Source organism: Opisthocomus hoazin, chromosome 8 (genome assembly GCF_030867145.1).
Source record: "Opisthocomus hoazin isolate bOpiHoa1 chromosome 8, bOpiHoa1.hap1, whole genome shotgun sequence".
NCBI lineage: Eukaryota > Metazoa > Chordata > Aves > Opisthocomiformes > Opisthocomidae > Opisthocomus > Opisthocomus hoazin.
In genome coordinates this window covers 67,245,666-67,260,273 of record NC_134421.1, presented here as the reverse complement: position 1 = coordinate 67,260,273, position 14,608 = coordinate 67,245,666, and the positions used below count along the sequence as shown (strand labels likewise).

The window sequence follows — 14,608 nt, the reverse complement described above, 5'->3', positions numbered from 1 at the left end:
AACAAACTTTTAAATTTTTTTCTCTTATTAAAACCAAAACTTAACAAAAAAAAAAACCCTAAGGGTAAAACAGCAGATCATCTGGCCTGGAAGTGGTGTACCCTGGGAAGCACACCTTCAGGACCCTGCAAGTGGGATGAGGCACTGGGACCATTACCCAACATTTTACCTGCCACGTGTTCCTGGTAGCAGTGCTGATCTGGCCTGACACACAGTTCCTGGATGTGGAGGAAGAGTCCAGGTTTGCTTCGTTGTCTTCCCTGTCTCTGGATGCTCGTTGTGTGGCATTAGAGCCCTCAGTGATTCCCTGGGGAGGTGCGATGCTGGAAGCCGTTGCTCAGCTGGCATTTCCCCAGCGCCGGGTAGGGAAGCTTTGACTTTCCCCTTCTTCTTACTGCTGTTTTGTCTCCTCAGCTGTCTGTGTTGATCCTTTAATGCCGTCAGCTCTTGGATTTTTTTCATTGCATCTCCGCTTTTGCCTCTTGGCACTGATCTACCATCATTTCTGAGAGCTCCTCTGACTTGTTTTTCAGCTCATTAAATATTTCCGTCTTTTCCATAGATCAGAGACAGATGATGCTTAGCTGTGTTCTCCTGTTCCTGTTGCATGTCTGCTCTTTGGAACAAAAAACCAAAAGCAGCTGTTTGGCCTTAAAATAATTATTTAAACCTCCTGCCTTTCTTCATTAAAGTTTACCAAAGGGGAGGTAATAGGCTCACGGTTGCTTTGGGCTTGATCCTGTGGTGTTCTTACCTGCTTCACAGCTACCATGTGCAGCAGCAACTGTCTGTTATCAGTGCTCTTCACTCCTTTAAAACAGAGAGAAATGCCCCAGCACAGCTTTTGATGTTTTAAGAGGAAGAATCTGTATATAGTTCACACCCCCTCATCTCAGGTTTGTTTTCTGGTATGCTAATGTGGCATATCTGTATAATGTCAGGAGCTCACTAGGATCCGTGGTGCTCAGGAGCTATTTGCATGATATTTTCTTCAGGGGATATAAAATGTATAATGTTTACCGGTCTTGAAAATAGTGCAAACAGGAGCAGACAGTCAAAGGTAGAAAAGATATGTGAATAAAATATTGGGAATTTGGGAGGACTGGAGAGTTGGAAGACATCTGATCACCTAAGGACAGGGGAAAATTAACTCCCTTCTTCTGCATACTTTGTCACAAAATTCAGTCACAAGGGATGGAATGAAAAAGGAAACTGAGTCTCGCAAACCCTATTTGATGTACATTTGGAAAAACGATTCTTTTTAGAGGAAAACTTGGAGGCAAATTTTGATAAAACAGGAAGGAAAGAGTCAGATTAAGGAACACAGGAGTTGTCTGGGAAGGTTGTCTTGATCAACTTTGAGAAATAAACGTCCCCAGTTTGTTCCTCTGAGGAACAAGAGAAATGTAAATTCGCCAGAGTGTCCCAGCTTGCTGGGTTATCTGGGAGGCAGTGGCAGGCCAGACAGGATGGGTCTCCAGTGTTTTATTCTTTTATCCCAAGGTTTTCTTCAAATCCATCCCCGCTGGACTGACTAGCACCAAGCTGACACACAGACCCTGACCCAGCCATTGGGAAAAGATTTACATTTTGGGCGCCAACTGAAGATGACTTTTATATTTCCAGTGCTCTGTCCACTATTGTGGGAAGAACATTTTAAGCTTTATCTTGATAGACTACAGCAGCATGCCCATGTTCTGGAAGGAGTCAGGGGCTTCTCAGGAATTGGGGTGCAGGTTTCTGTCAGACACCTGGGGACAGGTTAGGAGCTGTTGATGCTAAGTACTGCCTGTTGTAATAGGACAGGGAGTAATGGTCTTAAACCATTAAAAGAGGGTAGATTTAGACTGAATAAAAGGAAGAACTATTTTACAAAGAGGGCTGTGAAACACTGGCACAGGTTGCCCAGAGAGGTGGTAAATGCCTCATCCCTGGAGACATTCAAGGCAAGGTTGGACCGGGCTCTGAGCAACCTGATCTAGTGGTAGATGTCCCTGCTCATTGCAGAGGGGTTGGAACTAGACGGTCTTGAAAGGTCCCTTCCAACCCAAACCATTCTATCATTCTATGATTCTGTGAAAGAAACCTACTTTGGCACGTAGTGGAGAGGTGTTGGAGTATTCATACATTACAACAGTGTCTTAGGATTAACAACATATGAACAGAACCATCATTTTAAGTTCTTAAACATACAGTGGTCCCAGTTTTCTGGATGACTTGAAGATGGGGGTAATATTTAACTTGTGCTGCAGATACGGGTATATCCCAATCTTCAGGAGTCTTCATAATCTGACTGCCTGCTATATTTTTACCCACATTCACCTGGATTTTCTTCCTTTTTACAATGTGTCTCCTAGTGTGACTTGACCCTTTCCATCATTCTGCTGCTTGTGGAAATGCAACCTGGATGCCCTTATCTGACTCGTGCACCATCTTCCTTCAATCCCTTCCAGAAGCTCTCATGCCCAAGCACCAGAAAGTTTTTTCTGTTTCTCATTATTGCTTCCTGTTTCCTTCCTTGCTGGCAGTTTTGACCTTTATTTGTCTAGCTTAAGAAGATAACTCTTTGAAGAGTCCTCCCCAGTACACCAAAGCATATGTAGCAACTAAATGTGAGGCTCAAGTTTTAATATATTTACATGCTTCACAGTTTTTTCTCACTGTTCTTCAAGTAGCTGACTACTTTTATGTTGGTAAGACTCCCAGCAGAGCAACGTGTAGCAGCAAAGAAATATTTTTGCTGGGACTTGCCCCTTCACGATTTTTTTGGAGCATTTGAACTCCAAAGTACACAGAGGAAATACTGTGCTTTCTAAAACGCAGTGTGGCAAGTCTGCTTTAGGAATGCCACCAGCAGTTATTTCTTGCATTGTTGTGGACATTTTGGTTTGAAAAAAGCAAAAGCTTCTTTACATGAAAAAGATTAGAGTCACAGGGTTTTAAAATTTAGGTTTAAGCATTTGCACTGAAAGGTCCAAACAGGGAAAACATAATACTCCATAATATTCCAGTCTCCCAAACAAAAAAAAAATGCACCTTTTTAACTCTCACTGATGTAAGAAAGGAAAGCAGACCCACCAAGAGTTTCAATAAATGCCCAGATTTTCACTTCTAGCAAAATTCAGACTATGATGGCTGAAAGCTACAGAGGCAGAAGGCTTTCCTTTGTGCATGTGTCCAATTCCTGCTACTTTTCATCTCTCCCTCTGAGGTGTCTGTGTTCCCAGAGGCAGAAGGACTAATGACTCCCTGACTCTGACATCCATCAGGATTCAGAAGGCACCTGCTGGGAGCTGTGGTGACAGCTCTCCTTCCTCTCCTGCAGATGTAACTTATCGTCTCCCTGACACGCTGCACTTTCCGAGTTGCCTCTTGAAATTCCCTGTTTTGTGGCATGGCACGGCAGAGCTGCAAGGCTGTCAGGGTGAATGTGCATCTCAGCACCGCTGCAAAGCTCGGCCTCATTTTCCTTTGAGTCTCCTAAGTTCCCCTGACAGGGAAGTGGTGGCCCTCTGCCTCTCATGCATTTTTCTGTGCTTGTTTTTTTTTTCTGTCCTTGGAGTCTGAAAATGGGGAATTTGCTCCACTCTGGGACTTCTCCTTCTGTGTTAGAATACGAGATTCAAAATCATCAGGAAAGGCAAGGGTTGTACGTGGAGGGCAACACAAGGTCTCAGGAAGCTTCAAGTTTCAAGATCCTACCTGTTGACCACATTCAAATATTTGGTCTTATAACCTGTGCTTGTTTGGCTTTTTATTTTCAGCTCCTGAAGTGCTGGCCCAGAAACCCTACAGCAAAGCCGTGGACTGCTGGTCCATCGGGGTCATCGCATACATCCTGTGAGTATCAGCTGGATTTTCAATCACAGGTAGCTTTGGGACATGCAACATGCTCTCCCACCATACAGTTGCCGACTTAGTCTGGGCCAAAAAAGTTAAAAGTCTGGGCAAAAAACTGCCGTTCCATTGACAACACTTGGAAGGACTGGAGAGGTGTCCCGGTCATTGTGGTCACAGGGATACCCTGGTACCAGCGGTCAATGGCGCTGTCCAGAGAAGAGCATCCATACATTTCTGGGAACCATCATCTGAATCCAGCTCTGTGTGCGTGAGCATATGAAATCACTGCTAATATTTGGATTGAGAAGGAAATGCAGAACTTGTTGTCTGTGAACTTGTAGGAAGACTCCCTCTAGCTTAGGGGCCTGTCTTGATGGGGTAGTCTGTGCTCAGGGTGCAGGTCTGTGAGTCCATGCATGTCGTTCAGATAACAATTCCATAGGTTGCGTCTGCACAGCCTAGCAGACTTTGAAGCAGGAGCGATTCATGTGGGTGTTGGGCAGAGGTCAGGCTTTCCCCATGGGCTGACCCAGGGTGACCACGCAGAGCACAACAAGCCCGTTGCTTTTGTGCAAGAGAGCACAGAGCTGCTGTGTAGCTGTTTACTGCCACAGAAACAAATGTCTTTTCATGCCAGCATTACCAGTGCTTTCCCTTTTTCTTATTTTTTCCCTTTTACACAACTGTCACAGTTATACAAGACTGAAGGAAAAAGCAGCTCCAATGAGGCGCAGCATTAAAGCATTCCTACTTTGTTCCCTGTCTCCTTATGCAAACATTTCATGGGTTGTCAACATGAATAACTTTTTGATGGTGTAGTAGAACTATTTTTGCCAGGACAAACCTCATTGCTGTATTATCCACTCTGCGCAATGTTCATTCCTTACATTTTCATTTAGTCATGAGCATAAGTTATATGCTACCCCAAATGGCTTCTTTATATTCAGATAGTATAGGAAGGCTTTATTTATTTGCATGTATGTTTATTTATTTAAAATAAAGTCCTGCCTAGCTCTATGACTGGTTTTGCAATCTACATTAATATTTGAAAACTTCTTCAGTACAAAACTTTGCAGGAGAACGGATTTATCTTGGAGGAACCATCAATAGCAGGATGCAAAAAAGCTGTTGCATAACAAAGCAAAAATCAACAGTGCTGATTCTGACTTTGTGGCAAAACCCAGCAGGACATTCTACAGAAGTGAGGAAGACAGCAGTCATGCCAGAATACCTCAGAAGCTGCTTTGCACATCATTCCGTAGTGCTCTTTTACATGAGGATGGTGTGTGCTGACCCAAACTTACCATTTTCCACAAGCGAACCTGAGCATGGAAGGCCTAGGGGTTGGGTTATTTGATATTTTCTGTCCTTGCCAGCCATTGCAGGACAATCAGGTAGAATATTTTCTGTTGCTTTTGTGGTACCTTGCTGAGTACGAGCTTCAGAGAGCAGGAAGAAGGAGGATGGAAGTGGAAGACAGCTGTACGCTGCTTCACTTCCAGGCTCGACCATTGCCTAGGTTCAGTTTATTGTCAAATATCGACCATGAAAAAATGTGTCCATCTGGCAGCCCACAGGAGGGCTGTGAACTGTTGCATCCTGGTTGCCTGAAGATAAAGGTGGCTCTGCTTTCCTCCAAGTTTTCAGTCCCTTCCAGTCCTGGCTCATGCATTAGATGTCTTTTTTACTGGCAGACCTGTTGTTATTTCACTTGTTGCTTTTATGGGTCCTTCTGAGGAACTCGGGTGAGACAGTGCTGAATGATATGTCCTCCATACCTGTTTTGTGAACACATCTTTGATAGGTAGAAGGTTTCGATCTCACCCATAAACCTTCCCCCTTCCTAAGTGAGATTCTGCAAGGTTCAGCTCAGTCGTTTCCTGCTCTGTTTTCCAAATCAGCATGTGCTGGGCTTGTCAAGCAAGGCATAGACACTCTTCAGATCTAAATTCTCCATTTACTGTGCGGGGAATTCCCAGCCCTGAAGGCTTAAATCAGTTTAGTAAGAATGAGTCCCTATGAATTCCTGTTTGCAGGACAAAGAAACCTATTTGAGGGTTTCTGTGCTTCGTGTAATAAGGATTTGTTTTATGTACAGTCAAAATGAATGACAATAATGCGTTGCCATAGAAAGAGTGTGATAATGTGTTTGCCAGACTGTTACTGCTTGGGTGGGATTGGGTCTGAGATCAAACCACCTCCTTGAATATTTCTGCATGTGAGCTACATCCTTCAGCTCCTGTAACAGTCAGCGGCACTCCAGGGCTCACTTTGGTTACGCTCATATAGGTACTTACTGCAGCTTCAGTCACCTACAGTGTCCCACCTGGTCTCAACTGTGGCTGCAGGACAGTCCAGCCCCACAGAGCCCCACAGTGTACCTGCTAGATGGGGACGTGTGCCCTCAACAGCTTCTGCAGTGGCACTGGGCTCTATGTGTGGGCACCTCAACCCAGCCTGGGTCGATACAAGTAGGCATTTTACCGGGATGTGCCCTTCAGTTGCCTAAGCTTATGCGTTTAGTGCTACTCTGAGGTGTCCAGGACTGCCACGTGGATTTGTCAAATGTAGTGCATTGTGGAGACCTTCCTGGAGTGGCAGATGGAGGCCACGCAGGAGACCATGGACTGTGTCGAGTAGCACCAGATGCCCATGGTGAGGCTAGTGGAGCACACCCTGCTCCATACTCAGACGCCTGCCTTCACAGTGTGGTTTCATCTGCTTTATGGTACATTTGCATTACTCTCTAGTCTCTGTTGACTCCATCTCTATTGACTGCAGTGGGAGCTTAGAAACCCAGCTCTCATCTCACATGTCCTAATATTGAACTGAATCTCATCCTTGCTTCCAGGAATAGCCAGAAACTACAGACATGGCCTTGTAAGATGGATGTCAGGGGTACGGTAAAGACAGAGAGGAAGAGACACCCTTCCCTAAGCTGGAAGGAAGTAGCCCTGCTGGGGTGTCCGATACCACTAGTGACAGCCACAGGTTTAACATCTAGGTTTGCTGTCTCGGCAGTGCCGCTCTGCCGGAGGCGGCAGAGCCAGCGTGCTCACGGTGCGGCACGGTGCTGGGATGCCGCACGCACCAGCAGCACAGCCACCCTGCTGCAGTGCTGGTAGTTGATCCTGCCCTGAGCAGGAGTTATTAATTCCAATATATCACCACACCCATCTGGCTATGCCATTTCCAGTTCCACAGTCAGCACAGTTGGAGCTACTTGCACATGCCCAAACCAGTCAGAGACATATTTGTGCATAGGGCAATCCAAGCACATCGCCCTCCATCACCTCCCCACCTCTCCCATGAATCCTCACAGCCACTCTGAATGGGCTGTTGTCGTTTAAGAAGATGGAAACTCAGGGGAATCCGACACAGAAGCCAGGCAGAAATTATAGATGCTTTGAGCTATTATTACTGCAAGTGGTTTGAGTGCCTCCAGACGCAAGCTCAGTCTCATGTAAAAGCTTTCATTTTATGACACTGGAAGAACAAACTGTTTCTGTGGCACCGAAGCTCTAGGCAAATATTTGTTTCTGTGATATGCAAGGTGAAGGATGTCTTAGGAAAGAATACCTCTGTTTCAGTGCCAGTCTCTAATGCTTCTTGTTAATGACAGCCAGATTGCAGATGCTGCACCAGCGGAGTTTTTATCAAAACCTGTTTTGCATGAGAAGTCATTATTCACACAAACTAATTTTAGCAGCCTGAAATTTCCTGTTATTCCAGTTGCAATATTTCTCAATTTGAAACAGCCTCATTGTTGGGCTCAGCTTTCCACTTATCACAAGGTAGTTTTGGTACCCATTCAGCTTAAAAGCATAAAACATAAGAAAAGCAAGAGACTTTACTGGATTCCCAGCAGCTGGATTTTGGACCTGTCTGCATCACATGAGGGGTTGCAAAGCTTAGGGAGCTAAAATACTGATCGCATGCATACCTGATATAGAGAAGATGAAGTTAATTTATGCAAACAAAGAAAATCATGTTCCAAAGCTGGAAAAGACACAGAATGCTCTGCCTCAGCCCCTGGTTACTTACCCTCAACACCTCCTGCCTCTTCTGTACTAGGCTGAACACATTTTGCCCTGGGTTTTCTTCTGGTTCTGTTAATTGGTAGGGCAAGAGAATTACTGGTTTGTTACCATTATTTATAAACAACGATTATCTGGAGATAAATCTTGGATCATACATTTTCCTGTACTTCTTTGCTGCTGAGTTTCTTTTGATTTTTAAGCAGATGTGTCTGAAATCATCAGTGATGTTTGTATGGAAGGATTAACCAGGGTCAGTACAAAGTATGTTATTCCAGAAGAAGTTTCCACCATCATCCTGGAGTCATGCATTGGGAAAAGCTGGTCAGTCATCCCGCCTGCTGAGCAACACACACACACCTAAGCAAGAAAATGGGGAAAGATGTTCTTGTTTGGTACTGGAAGGAGAATTAGTGGAGCACAATGTACATGGGCATGTTGGGTTACTCAGGATAGCGCAGTTAAGCACTGGGAAGACAACCCCAAATGACTGGTCCTCATTGCTTGCTTCTTACTCTATTTTTCACTCCTCATGCTAATATGACTTTGTCCACAGTTTCATGAGGGCAGAAATGTCAGCCAGTATGAGGGTCTGTTCCCAAAATAAGAAGAAATACATGGGTTTACCCCTATAAATAGCACTTGGACTACTTCCCACACCATACATCTCACGTCTTTGAGCACTTACTGAATTTTTTGCTCTGATCTCACTATAAAATTGTTTATAAAACTAACCCTGGTGCCTCTTGTGTTACAGGCTGTACACTGACCATGCAAATGGGTTATTTAACCTTTAATATAATCCCAAATATGTAATGAGAGCTTGCAGGAGTTTGCTTTCTCTGCCTGGTGAGGAGAAGATGTTCCTGGTATTCCTCTTGTGCTCTCCCGGTGGCTTCTAGAAATGACTTCTGGCAGTATCTTTCTTTTGTACATCCACCCGTGTTTTTCTTATCTGCATTCCATTCTTCTTAAGGCAGAACTGGGAAGAGGAGGTTAAGAGAAAATCTGTTGCTGATGTGATAAGGTTGTTAAATAATTCTGAAAAGCTTTTATTTGGTGAAACTGCGAGAAAATGATGACAACCTAATAGCTGACTGAAGGTCCCCCAGGACATGCAGGATTTTTTCAAACTGAAGACAGAGGCATTTTATTTTTGTATTTCTGTATATCTAAAGAAAAGCAGCAGAACCTCTGATAGTGAGGTCATTTTTTTCACACAGAAATGTCCCAGCAGATGGAAATGTAGTTGGTGGGATTTTGATTCTGTAAGAATTATATAAAAACTTATTATGGACTTTGGATGGTGGCCCAGTTACTGGAAGTCCAGCAAGATTTCCTCCAGCCGTAAATTTAATGCTGAGCTAATTTACTGGGGGTTTCTCATCCCTTACTGCAAAGCCAGTAATGCTAAAACATTAAAGTCAGTAGCATTAAAACTTCTTTGTCTTCCTACACTCTGATTTTAAGGGAAAGGACAGCAAGAGAGCGTGTATTTTGACTCCCAGCCCCTCTCTTTGCCAGGGTGCCCTGATGTCCCCCTCGCACATGCCACCTCCTCTGACCTAAGGAGCTTAATCCCTTCTCACATGCTTTCTGTTACAGGTCCTCGATGATTTGCCTCCTGGAGGAACCGTGGGTCCCCCTTTGTGGGAGGTTCGTCCCCATCCCTGGCTGAGCCAGGACCAGCCCTTCCCTGCACTCAGCCATCCCTCCATGGTTTGGAGGGATGTCCCTGCCCATGACCTGTAGTGGCGACTAACACTTCTCAAGCTCTCACTAACAAGGGAAAAGCAGTGCCAAACAAGGCTGTTTTCTGCCCTGTGCCCTGCTCCCAGCAGTCCTGGAGTCCACTTGCACGATGCTGGCTCTCCTCATGCTTCAGCCCTCCCAGCACCCACCTCTGTGGTGACCTCCCAGACACAGAGGTGGATACCCCAGATATGTAGATACTCAAGCCATGCAGAAGAGCAAAGGAAGAGCTGGATGTGTGTAATGAAGAGATTTAAAGGCTCTGGAGAACCTGAGGCTCTTGCTGGAGTTCGTGACTCTCTGCTCCCCCACTTGCAGGGTTATAGCCCACCAGCTCTGTACTGCTCAGCAGTTTGCTCCTACCTTTTGCTGCCACAAGGGTGTATAAATCACAGCAGCCCTAACTTGTGCTCTTGTACCATTGCCAAGGTAATTAGTACAGTGCACATTTTAAGAGAGTTATTTCTCTCTCCAGAGCAGCCTGCCAGTGCCTTGGCATGTGCAGGGCTGTCTGCTCGCCTTAAAATGCTTTATCAGAGCAGTTTGGTTTTGTTTAAGGAAAGTGCTGAGGAAGGCAAGAAGTTAATGCAGAGCTGTCAGCCGTCTTACATGGAGCCCCCTGAGTCCCCCAGTGAAGAGGGATGGAGCAATGGCTCCAAGTGCCTTTGGAGGAGCCATTTTCCTCCAGCCTGGGCATCTCTACCCTTGGCCATCCTAGCACTGGCAGTGCTGGTGCTGCCAACTCCAGTGTATCCAAACTCCTCAGTAAAGCACCCAAAATCTTGAGGGTTGTGACAGAAGAGGGTGAAAAAAAATGAATTTGTGTGCATCCCCCCGAAGACTGTGGGACTTGAGCGCTGATATTTATTACATTAAAGCAAGTTATGTAAATGTTCTTCATAGATACCTGTAGAGCAGGATCCTGGTTGTGGATCCAATTTCTTCATTAGGTTACCAGATGTTTTTCCTTCATTATCTAGGTGCATAGTGGCTTTTTGGCATTTGCTTAAACGTACCGTTTTTAATGGTGCTTCTCATATGCCACTTCCACCACTGGGCCTCATGTAGGAGCTGCTGGATCAAACCCCATGCACAAGCATATGCCCTTGAAGTGGGTATGCAGACCTGCTCTGAACATAAATGCTTGTCTGGCATAAGGTTATCTTACTTGCTTTGGATCATGGCAGTCATCCAGTGGGACAAAAACGAGGACTGGCTTACTGGCTTTGCAAGATAAAGAGAGAGATTTCTGATTCAGGTCAACAACAGTGGATTTATTATAATACTGCCAATTTCAGTAGAGATCTTCCAGGTCAACATGGGTCTGATGCAGACCAACATCTCACTCAGCATTTACGTTATTTATCAAGCACATTGGCTCTTCAGAGCTAACAAAACATTGCTCCTTTCACCCTCAAGTGTTGAGTTGGTTCAAATAACCTCCAGGGTAGCTGGCTGGCTTTGGATTATAAATAACTTGAGTATTTGATTTCTTACAGTTCCCTGCCTTGCTCTGTTGTTGCTACAGTGTAGTGTTTCAGCTATATCTTCAGTCTGTTTGTAATGACTGTCTCTCTCCAATTAAATGCTTTACTGAGGTTGATTGACTCAGGGTTTAAGAAAATTATAGGGAAAAGATCATTTCAATATCAGTGAAGTATGAGAAAGAATAATTTACACCATAGACTAGAGATAAGAGAAAAAATGTGTCACCTCTATAGAAGACAATAGAAGCAGAAAAGCCTGTTTAACTATGAAAAGGATGGCAAAACCTTGGACCAGCCTCGGAGGTAAATCTGGCACTTTGGAATATTAGTACTAAAACCTGAAGAAGGAGTATCTTTGCTGGCATGTCTACACAGAGAGGGACAGACTACTGCATGCAGCATTGGCTGGACGTGAGGGATCTCCAACACACGAGTTTTGTTGCTGCATTTGCTTAACACAGTGCTGGATGTGGTTTTCCCATGTCTGCAGGGCTGGAGGATCCCTGCCTCGGCCGAGTGACTATCCTGCTGGCTGCAGCAGTGGGAGGATGCACCCTGAGTGCTTTAGCTCAAATTGGGCAAATAATGTTCAGTGTCCTGCTTGTCCAGTGGCTGGGTTTTCTGAGAAGTCTGATTATAAATACTGAAAACCAGGACAAGACTGTTGTTAGCCTTAGGCAAGGTAAACAATTTGATGTAGGCAGCAAAATCACTTGCAGAAGTGAGAAAGAAGAGGCTCTCCGCGTATCTCCGCAGCAGTGTGAAGCCTGTGCAAGCTCCGCTGCAGAGGTGGAGTGACTCCCAGACATCCTCCTCGTTGTGCCTGGGGACAACAGAGCCCAGCACAACCTGCAGATGCATCCTGCCCTCTGCCTGATCGCTCTGTGGGGCTCCTTGTCCTGCTTTGCACCAGCTCTTCCTCCCTGTTGTGCTGGAAAAGAGGCCCATGCAGGTGGCCAGTGGCTCTCCAGATGTACAAGAAACCTTCCTATACAGCTACGATCTCTTGCACAATATAGGCACCACAGGCTGTGCTCAAAGCCTGTTCTGATGCCATGCAGGTGACTGGGTAGGTGTTGTCACCTCTTGTGTGTCCTTTGTTCCCAGGGCTCTGCTGTGCCCACATGCCTGCAGAGCCATTGCAATGCCTCTCCACCAGCTGGGAGAGAGTAAAGCTGCTGTAAGTGGCTTGTGTAAGGTGTTGGGTGAGAACAGTCCGGAAGGACAACCAGAGCAGTGAAGCCAGTATGGAGAAGACTCTTGGATGGGGAATGGTTTTGCTGAGGGATGGGGGGGACTGGTGCTGTGTGGATGTAGGGTGTAGCCCATGAAAACTCCTCTTACCACATGTATAGGAGAGGTGGTTTCATGTCCCTGAACAGATTTCTCTTGTGGCAGTGCTTGCCTGCTTGAAAGCTAAAGAGGGCAAGTCTTAAACAAGAGCTTCTCCTTCTTCTCCCTCCCTCTTTCTCACCTTCTTGGCCAAGACAGGTCCAAGGGTGACGTGTCTCTCTTGTTCTCTTTTAGGCTCTGTGGATATCCCCCCTTCTATGACGAGAATGACTCCAAACTCTTTGAGCAGATCCTTAAGGCGGAGTATGAGTTTGACTCTCCATATTGGGATGACATCTCCGAGTCTGGTAAGAAGCTACTGCTCATTTAATTGCAACAACCATGCATGCATGCCTGCCTGTGCCCTCCTCTGGGCATGAGAATGCACCCTCCATCATGTGTGGAACTCATTTTAACTGAAAATCTTTGTGAATGTGCATTTCTTTTAGCTCGAATAGTTTTGGGAGGTTTTTTCTGCAGGAGAGCAAATTAAGTACCATTTTGTCCAGTTACACACAAAGAACTAAAACGTAGCTGGAACAGAAGATGAAGATAGCAGAAAACTCTCCCAAGAAGACAAAGCAGTTTAACTTCTCCATCATATCCAAATAAAATGCAGATGTTTTATGTGTCTCTCTTAATAATAAGGCAACCTAGTTCAGCTCTGTTACCAGAACTGTACTGCAGGTCCGAAGCAAGTCTGCAGTGTATACAGCAAAGACAAACTCGAGAAATTAATGGCTTCCAGATGATTGGGTAAGCAGATTCAGAAACTGGGAGTACTGACTGCGTGGTCAGATCCAGACAGCTGCCCATGTACTTGCCCAATTCCCCACCCAGTGCAGAAGATATTTAACCCATATTGCCTGCCTGTGCCTGCTCTAGTCAGTCTGGCAAATGTGCCTAAAGGCTTCTGGTTCCAGCACGGCTCATGGTGAGGCTTTGAGCAACCTGGTCTAGTAGAAGGTGTCCCTGCCCCTGGGAGGAGTGTTGGAATGAGATGATCTTTAAGGCCCCTTCCAACCCAAACCGTTCCATGATTCTATGGTCTGACAGCATCAGCATCTATAGGTGACAGCAGGGGCATGTTCAGCATTGCACCCTGCATGTGCCACTAACATGCTGTGTGGTCTCCAAGATGTCATGCAAGCTCAGTGTCCTTGCTCTTTCCAACCTGGGGGAACATCTGCCAGTTCATGCGGGAGAAGAAATGAGTTCTAGGAACATTTTATCCAACAAAAATATCCCTAGAAATGCAATTTTCTGATTCATTAGTACTACTGATTAAGGCAGCTGAGATATAAAAAGAAATATTCTATTTTAAAGATGATTATATATCCTGTTATCTCTGCATAGAACAACATTTCATGCTGCTTACATCTGCAGTCCAGATATCATTGTGAAGGATTGCTTAAAAATATATGTGATGAGAAGTTTTTTTAAGCCCATAAGGGTTTTCTGAGAAAGCATGAAGGTCTGCTAGCAGACAGCTTTGCATTTTGGGGAGAAACTATATCACCTAAATCAGCACAGAGATTTTCATGCCATATTTGGCTTTGCCATGACTCATTCAGCTACTCTCTCCTGATATGCTGGATGCACGCCATGCTGCGATCTCCCTTCCCCTTGTCGAATAAAAACAGACTACCTCATGCCCACGGGAATCCATTTTCCTTGGTAACTTGTTTTTAAATACAGACCATGTCCTCACAGCTGCCCATGTGTGTGATTGCTTGGAGTGAGCAAAGAGAAGCTTCTCTCACTGTGGCATCTGACCTCCTCCTTGCCTTTCCCACTCAGTTTACTGGCATCTCCAAGAGATGTGGCCATATTCAGACCACTAAGATGATCAAAGGCACTTGGCTGACCGGGGAGCTAGGAACAGGCAGGCTTGAACTCTGCTGACTCTGAATTATCCATCCCACTCCTAAATATACCTGCAGGTGTAAATGCCTTCAGCTTTTATCTGCCCTACTAAATAGCTTGGATTTAGTCCTAATTCACTTTGGTTATATCTATTCTAATAAATGGCAGATGACCCAGGGACAGTTTTTAGTGCTGTGGCCAGATGGCATTTGGTAGCCTGGTCGATGCTGTTGGCTGCAGCAGAACTGGGCATCAACCCTATTGGTTTAGATTATTGTCTCTTTTTTTTTTTTT

The 14,608-nt window shown here is 45.2% G+C and overlaps 1 protein-coding gene across 4 annotated transcripts in view; it reads left to right on the top strand.

Annotated features, from left to right (window-relative positions):
- The window catches only part of CAMK1D (calcium/calmodulin dependent protein kinase ID), a 228,829-nt gene that overhangs the window by 191,093 nt on the left and 23,128 nt on the right, over positions 1-14,608 (top strand). For all 4 annotated transcript variants that reach the window (XM_075428202.1, XM_075428200.1, XM_075428199.1 and 1 more), the window contains exons 6-7: positions 3,765-3,840; positions 12,644-12,756. In XM_075428202.1, coding sequence (XP_075284317.1) covers positions 3,765-3,840; positions 12,644-12,756 — 189 coding nt within the window. The remainder of the gene's footprint in view (positions 1-3,764; positions 3,841-12,643; positions 12,757-14,608) is intronic.